This window comes from Lipotes vexillifer, unplaced genomic scaffold (assembly GCF_000442215.2).
Source record: "Lipotes vexillifer unplaced genomic scaffold, Lipotes_vexillifer_v1.1 scaffold370, whole genome shotgun sequence".
NCBI classification, from domain to species: Eukaryota; Metazoa; Chordata; class Mammalia; order Artiodactyla; family Lipotidae; genus Lipotes; species Lipotes vexillifer.
Genome location: NW_006772699.1, coordinates 1,598,478 through 1,607,286, shown reverse-complemented (window position 1 = coordinate 1,607,286; position 8,809 = coordinate 1,598,478). Strand labels below are relative to the sequence as shown.

At 47.3% G+C, this 8,809-nt stretch overlaps 1 protein-coding gene across 1 annotated transcript in view; it reads left to right on the top strand.

Annotated features, from left to right (window-relative positions):
• Positions 1-8,809, top strand: part of SLIT3 (slit guidance ligand 3) — a 627,706-nt gene that overhangs the window by 517,339 nt on the left and 101,558 nt on the right. The window contains exons 13-14 of the mRNA XM_007447825.1: positions 6,134-6,277; positions 7,752-7,915. Coding sequence (XP_007447887.1) covers positions 6,134-6,277; positions 7,752-7,915 — 308 coding nt within the window. The remainder of the gene's footprint in view (positions 1-6,133; positions 6,278-7,751; positions 7,916-8,809) is intronic.

Genomic DNA, 8,809 nt, shown 5'->3' with positions numbered 1-8,809 from the left:
CCGCAGCAGTGGGGATTTTCCCGGACCGGGGCACGAACCCGTGTCCCCTGCATCGGCAGGCGGACTCTCAACCACCGCGCCACCAGGGAAGCCTGGAGCAAAGGCTTTTGAAATAAGATAGCATGGATCCAAATCTCAACCTACCACTTACTAGTTGTGCAACTTTGGTCAAAAGTACTCAAGCTTTTTGAGTCCCAGGGGTCTCATCATCTGTCAGATGGAGATTCCATAAGTTAATGTTTGTAAGGAGCTGCGTGAGTGCCTGGCCACAGATAGTGCTTACTACCTGTTAGGTCATGTGGTCCCAGCTGTTCAACCTGGCCTGACCATCTCAGCTCCACCCCCGCCCAACTACCATCTCTCTTTTGTTTATATGACCTCCACGTTTCCTTTGGGAGGTGGGTCTGGGGGCCGGTGGCCCCGCAAGATGGTTGGATCTGCTTCTGGGGAAATATTGATGAACACGGTACATCTCCAACCCCTCCCCCTCGCTGGATCCAATAACGGATCAAGCTGAGATCTAGTTGGGGGCATCAAAATTTGGAGTTTGAGTACCAGGCAGCCTCTTGAATGAGGCGAGCTGGAGCATACCATCTTGCATAAGGGATGCTGTTGTCTCTGCTTCATTGCTGTCCCCTGGTCTGCCTTGAGTGAGAATTCAGGGTGAGGGGAGTACAGAGCCAAGCATACCGGCTCCTAAATCAGCAGTTAGTCAATGATGCGTGAAGGTTGAGATCCTGCTTTGCACAGGTGCAGGCCACTCAGTGAGGAGCCTGCCATTGTGCCAGTGGCAGTTTAGTGAACATTTCAAAGAGCAATCCCATCGCAGCACCTTGGTGCCGGGTTCTCCCTAAGAGTCAGCAGGACTCCTGATGCCTCTACACAACCAAGAGGCAAGCAGTCTTCCGGACCCAACCAGACGTCCACCTGAAGTGTGCCCAGGTGCATTCCAAAGCTAGCAAAAACAGCCACTCCCCAGAAACAGGCAACACCTTCCACCAGGCACAGGAATGAGAAGATGGATTTTACATGGTGGATGAGAGAGGGACTTTGGAGTCGGACAGGCTGGAAGTTCACTGGGCAACCTTGATTAAATCCATCACCACTCTGACCCTCAGTTTCCTCATCAGCAAAATGAGGACAATCATAGTGGTGCTGTGAGGGTGAAAGAAAATACTACATGGAAAGTGCTTTGGAAAACCTTTGGCACAGGGCTGCACACAGAGCTGTGGTCTCTGGAGATGATGCTGCATTATTATTAATTCACACAGCAGTTACACCACTGCTTCTCAAAGGGGAATGAACTGGGACAGATCAAGCAGCCTTGATGGAGAAAGAGGCAGAATCAATCCCTCCAGTGAAAGAGGGAGAAGGCCTATGTTCAGAACTTCTCACAGAATTGCTGAACCCCATTTCAGAGAGTTGTTTACTCTCTGTTTGCTCCATCATAGGGTGGTTTTTCTTTATTTTTATTTTTTAGGGTGTTTTTTTCATTAATTTTTATTGGACTATGGTTGCTTTACAATGTTGTGTTAGCCTCCACTGCACAACAAAATAAATCAGCCATACACATACAGATATCCCCTCCCTTTTGGACTTCCCTCCCGTTTAGGTCACCACAGTGCATTAGGTAGAGTTCCCTGTGCTATACAGTATGTTCCCATCAGTTGTCTATTTTATACATAGTAACAATAATGTATATGTGTCAGTCCCAGTCTCCCAATTCCTCCCACTCCACCCCTTTCCCCCTTTGTGTCCATACATTTGTTCTCTACCTCTGTGTCTCTATTTCCGCTTTGCAAATAAGATCATCTATACCATTTTTCTAGATTCCACATATATGCGTTATTATACAATATTTGCTTTTCTCTTTCTGACTTACTTCACTCTGTATGACACTCTCTAGGTCCATCCACGTCTCTACAAATGATTAGGATGTTGTTTGTTTGTTTAATTCCCCTGCAACTCTTGTCCATGTACCAGAGACCTCAGAGATCCTTTCATGGAAGCCAGACCCAGTTGAGTAGCTGCCAACCTTCCTCCCAAAGGATAGAGGACAGAGAGACAGGCTGTTAGATGTCGCCCGTGCTGGAGATCAGTGAGGCTGTCCTTGGCATCTAAATCTGGATAAGCAGCTTAATTTTATCTCTCCCTGCACCGATGCATCTTGCCTTAGGGAGCCAAGCATCCTGGGAGAGAATAAGTGATGGGGAGACTCTGCCCTTTTGTGTTTCCTTTTGCTCCTGCATATGCACTATCTTTGCCTCAAAATTGTGCCAGCCTGGATTGTTTTGATGCCTTACATCTTTGCGATAACATCTCATGCTGAGAGATCTAGGAGCAATAGGGAACAAGAAAGTGGGCAGAAAAAAGAAGCCTCGCTAGTTCTGATGGGTGAGGAGGGTTGCCAGAGTGGCCTGCAGTTGATACCCTTTCAAGGCAGATCAGAGTTGCACTCCTCTCTCCCCATAGCCATCCGCCTTATCCAGTGTCTGGCATTCCCCAGAACCAAGTACAGCAGTTGGGCTCATGACTCCACACTAGAGTCTCAAATCTAAATGCCTCCTCAGGCAAGGTCAGTAGAATAAACTTGTGAAGGGCATACAATAGGGAATAGTGAGGACTCTGGCAAACGGAGCATATGTCTTATCTAAAGGGGGCAGCCACCCCATGGCTGCCTCCAGTGGGCCCAGTGTTACTAGAGCTTCTGATTTTTTTCAAGAGAAAATAGAAATATGATGTGTGTGAGTGAGAGAGAGAAATGTCCCAATTTTTTTATTGAAGTGTAGTTGATTTACAATGTTGTGTTAGCTTCCGCTGTACAGCAAAGTGATTCAGTTATACATATATATATTCTTTTTCAATTCTTTTTCATTATGTATAGTAGTTTGTATCTGCTAATCCCAAACTCCTAATTTATCTCTCCCCACCCCCCTTTCCCCTTTGGTAACCATAGTTTGTTTTCTATGTCTGTGAGTCTGTTTCTGCCTTGTAAATAAGTTCATTTGTATCATATTTTAGACTCCACATGTAAGTGATACCATATATTTATCTTTGTCTGTCTGACTTACTTCACTTGGTATGATAATCTTTAGGTCCATCCATATTGCTGCAAATGGCATTATTTCATTCTTTTTATAGCTGAGTAATATTACATTTTATATATATTATATATATATATATTTATAGCTGAGTAATATTACATTTTATGTATATATACATTTTATATATTTTTATATAAATATATTTACTTTATATATATATATACATTTTATATATATATATATTACTCAGCTTTTTATAGCTGAGTAATATTACATTTTATATATATATATGTTATGTATATGTGTGTATGTGTGTGTGTGTGTGTGTGTATATATATATATATATATATATATATATAAACATACCACATCTTCTTTATCCATTCATCTGTCGATGGATATTTAGGTTGCTTCCATGTCTTAGCTGTTGTAAATAGTGCTGCTATGAATATTGGGGTGCATGTATCTTTTCGGATTAGTGTTTTCTCCAGATATATGCCCAGGAGTGGATCATATGGTGACTCTTTTTTTAGGTTTTTAAGGAACCCCCATACTGTTCTCCATAGTGGCTGTACCAATTTTACATTCCCGCCAACAGTGTAGGAGGGTTCCCTTTTCTCCACACCCTCTCCAGCATTTGTTATTTGTAGACTTTTTAATGATGGCCATTCTGACTGATGTGAGGTGATACCTCATTGTAGTTTTTTCCCAGTTTTTAACACACTGGGAGGGCTGAATGAACAGAGTTGCATGTGGGATGTTGCAGTATGCTGCAGGGAGGATTCTATCCTCAGGTTGTGAGATTGGCATTTCTGACCTGGTCTCTTTACTGATAATTCGGTATTTCCTAGCAAGATGATGCCCTCAAAAGGCCCTGAACATCAAGCTTTGGAACAAATCATCTACCACATACTTCATCTTTCTTTTTAAACAAGAGAACCAAAAAATGTGTGTGTGTGAAGGGTTCATTCCTGACCTGTGGGGACTTAGCCCTGTTGGATCCTCTCGCTGTTCTCCCTGTTTCTCTGTTCCATAGCATCCTCCTTGAAATACCCCCCAAATAGAGTGGTTTTGACTAAAATTTAATATACAAAGCACAGTAAATTGTTGGGGGAAATTGCTACAAAGGGGATAGACAGATGGGTGGGGTAGATGAGGCATTCATAAAGAAGAAACTAAACCCTCCAGAGACCTAGAGTACCATAACTGCATCCAGCATGCACCTTGGAAACGTGTAACCTTGAACAAGCCCACCAAACTCTCAGCCTCAGTTTCCTCAACTGTAACGTGCAAGGCTGGCTCTGCCCATCTGCCCAGGTTACTGTGAGAATAAAAGGATGCCGGGAAAGCACGCTGGAAAACATGAAAAGTGTTCTAGCAACGTGAGCTTTTTTTGCCACTGGGAGGCAGGAGGACATCTGTGTGAACCCTTGGGACCCTGACCGTCATTAGCCAGATTGAACGTCAGTTCTTCCTCTTGTCACTGCCACAGCTGCCTGCCTCGCAGGACGGGCCTGCAGCAAGGGAGTGGGGGCATGGGCCATTGAGCTCCCATGGCAGCCCCTCCGTTACCAGCTCCAGTCCCCTGGACCCTGGCATCAAGAGCCTCCAGAGGCAAGCCAGCCATGATGCATCCCATGGGTCCCTCCCCATGAGGGAAGCTCTGAGCCAGCATTGATAAGAGAAATTTTTTAAATTCCAGCTTTTTGCTGGTTAGTTTAGTAACCCCCTCACTTTCATTCAAGAGTGGGTGAGCAGTGATTTTACACGAGGTTCAAGGGCACAGCTAGTCAGTCTAGGATCATAAAGGACATTTGTAGGACCCAAAGTGCTTGCCTTGCCAGCCTCATTCTGGAAAACACTTCCATCACCTTAGGATGGACCAGCATTTCACCAGAAGCACAGCTTCCTTTTATGCGTTTTCGGTTGTTTTTTTTTTTTTGGTTTTGGTTGGCCTGGGTGGGTCTGAAGAACTAAAACCGTGGCAGAACGGGGTCGCTCATGGATAGGAAGGCTGACCCTGGGGGATAGGTGTCACCTTAGAAGAGAGTGACCCCCTGGACTTGCACATGGAGTTGAGTGTATTTCTTAATAAATGCTTGTGCTAAGCACCGGGAATAAAGGGAGGAATAAAATAATGTCATCTGTGCCATCATAGAACTTACCGTCTTCTATGGGTGGGAGGCAAACGATAAACAAGAAAACAAACAAATATCCTCTAACCATAAATTGAGAGAAGTGCTACGAAGGAAATAAATAGGGGGCTATGAGAGACAATAGTAGGGGTCGTACTGGAGATGAGGGGGTCAGGGCAGGCCTCTCTGAGGAGCTGACATTTGGGCTCAGATACAGAGGAGGAAAAGGAACCACCTTATGAAAGGGGTTAAGAGAGTGTTCAGAACATGCGTGGTGTATTTGCGGAATCACACAGGACTCCATCCATGTGTGTGTTTGTGTTTCTGTGTGTGTCTGTGTTTCTGTGTGTGTGTGTGAGAGAGAGAAAGGACGTGTATGTGTGTGTGTGTTTCTGTGTGTGTGTGAGAGAGAGAGAAAGGACGTGTATGTGTGTGTGTGTTTCTGTGTGTGTGTGAGAGAGAGAAAGGATGTGTATGTGTGTGTACACATGCCTACCCACGGCTGTATTTTTTCTGGGACGATGACCTATAACTTTCATCAGTTTTCCAGTGGGATCAGTGATCCAAAAGAACTCTAAGGAATTTTCTGAATCAAAATTACCCTTAGTCAGTCAGCTAAAGCATCAAAATAATTGTGCCAAATGATTTTTTTTTTTTTTTTTTTTTTGAGTCCTGGAAGCTCTGCATGCTAAAGCAGAAAGTGGAGCACACAGGGTGCCATTTCGGGTCTCCCTCCGAGAGCATGGGTGCAGGGAAAGCCTCCAAGTGATCAGTGTGCAACACAGCATCCGTGGTGACTGGGTGCATGAGTGCCCGGACGTGTTCGGAGGTTCGGTGGCCACAGGCATGCAAGTCCCTCTCTTTCTCTGCTGAGGGCGGGAGCCCCTGCTGTAAGGAGAGCACTGCAGGTCATCACAAGGATTAGTGAGTCACCAGCCTCTCTCCTGCCTGCAGGCTCCTCAATGCCAACAAGATCAACTGCCTGCGGGTGAACACGTTTCAGGACCTGCAGAACCTCAACCTGCTCTCCCTATACGACAACAAGCTTCAGACCATCAGCAAGGGGCTCTTTGCTCCTCTGCAGGCCATCCAGACGCTGTGAGTATGCCACCTCGAGTGCCAGCGCGTGCCCAGGCAGCCAGCAACCCCAAACACGTAGTCGCAGAGAACATTCAAAATGAAGGCAGAGTGAGCACGTCCAGGGGGAATCCTGGAGCCTGCAGCGAGAACGGGATATTAATAATAGCACTAGCTTGGGACCTCCCTGGCGGTCCAGTGGTTAAGAATCTGCGCTTTTAATGCAGGGGGCCTGGGTTTGATCCCTGGTCAGGGAACTACCATTTCCACATGCTGCATGGCTTGCCCAAGAAAAAACTATTTTTTTTTTTTAATCATAATAGGGCTAGCTCACCTGTACTAAGCACTCACACCATGCTCGGCACCCCACTGGATGATTTCCCTGTATCCAAACAGTTAAGCCTCACAACAGCCCTAGGAGGTAGGTGCTTTTGTGATCCCCCATTTCTACGTGAGGAAACCAGAGGCACAGAGAAGTTAAGAAACTCATTCAAGGTTGCACAACTAGTAAGAAGCAGGATTTGAATCCAGGCCGAGTGGCTGCTCACCTGCTCTTTCAACCACTGTGGCCACTGTATTCTGAGCAGGCTCCATCTCTGCTGATAACCCATTCCTGCCCACCAACACCCACAAAACCAAGCCTCTGGTACAGGCACACCGTACCAGAATACAGGAGTATTTCACCACCCTCGCTAGGGAACAGTTCCTCAGTCCCAGGCACTGCGGACGTTCATAAATAGTTCCGTTAGATAGATGACACCTGAGTACAGGTCTCAGCCCGTGTTTTTGATGGCTCCACCCCTAAGCTTAGACCCTAGCTCCAGCCCCAGGCCTGACCATGAGCCTGGGGGCTTCTGGAGCCCTTCTGAGTCATCTGGCACTTACTGCCCCTGTAGCCAGAGACGGGAGCCAGTAAAGGGTAAGAGCAGCTGCTACACATTGAACCCCGACCACGTGCTGAGCACTGAGTGTGGTGCTTTGGACAGTTTTCTCACTGAGCCGGGGGAAGCCAGGCCCATGGTGCTGTTGCCCTTGTGATGCTGAGGATGGTAAGAACAAAACCCGCTACTATAAATGGAACACCCACCCTGTGCCCGACACCATGCCAGCTGCTTTATGTACCGGGTGTTCCTGAGCTTGGAGAAATAAAATTCAGTCTGCTCTCAGCATAAACCCTAAGCCTGCAACTTTCATTGCCCTTCAAAATTGGCGTGGTTGAGATTGGAGACGATCAGGGGTGGGTCCTGACCCAGGTGGGGAGAGTAAGGAAGGCTGATTCCCCAGGCGGGATGCCGGCTGCACCTGTGACTGTCTTTTGCAGACAGCAGACCTCAGGCCCCCTCTCCGGGTCTTGTCTGAGAGCAGCTCCCACCTCCCCCGAGGCCTCCTGGGGCGATGGAGGAGGGAGCCTGGCACCAGAGCCTAACACCAGGCAGGGTGGTGGCAGAACGTGGCACCAGGGGTCCCATCTGATTAACTCCCGTCCCTCTCGCAGCCACTTAGCCCAAAACCCATTTGTGTGCGACTGCCACTTGAAGTGGCTGGCCGACTACCTTCAGGACAACCCCATCGAGACCAGCGGGGCCCGCTGCAGCAGCCCGCGCCGGCTGGCCAACAAGCGCATCAGCCAGATCAAGAGCAAGAAGTTCCGCTGCTCAGGTAATCAGCTTATGGGACAGGGCCCCACCTTCCGACTCAGAGTACAGCAGCCCCGGAGAGGCCAGTAATCCAATCTGGAGGACAGCGCACGCTGTAATGGCTCCTGGGGATCATCTTTGCAAATTAAATTGGGAAAATTCAGTTAGCCCTGCAGAAAACCAATTAGCTTATGGATTTAAAATAAAACACACACACACAATAAAAGCATTGTGGGGAGGAAGGGGGGTGATTTGGGGAGAGACAGAACCCAGGCAGCAGCACGTCTCCCGAGCTAGGTGGAAACGAGGGGATGAGGCAGCCTGGACACATGCGATCTTTAGAGGCCATGATTTATTTATTTTGTATTGTGTTAGTTTCCAAATCACGCTCCGCAAGTGGCAGATAGAGAAATAAATGTACCCCAGGCCAGGTTGCAGGAAGCACGGAGCCTTGGGGGTCTCCTCTCCCGCTCTATGGCCACCTTCGGTACAGCCCTTGGACCACAGTGTATTCTAGGTTTCACAGACGTTTTTGCTCTCTCCTCCACCCCAGATGGGTGCATTCTGATCGTGGAGAGAACAGAAAAGAGTGTTGCTCAGAAAGAAAGCAAAGCCTTGCTCTCTAGTTCCCAAGCTCTCTCCAGAAACCTTCCTCCCTACCGCACCCAGAAATGAAATGGGGAGGGGGGTTGGTGAACGGCAGGGGAATTCTCAGCTCATCTTGGAAAGAGAAGTTGCTCTCCTTGATGCAAGAGCTGGATGAACAGGCAGTTAAAAATGACTATCATTTGTGTTGTTTGCTACTGGAAAAAAAAAAAATCACCAAGCTGCTTTGTGCTCCCAATGGTGAGACGCTGATAGTATGATGTAGTGAGATGGGGTGAAGCCAACCCTCACAATCTGTGTGTCAGCAGGA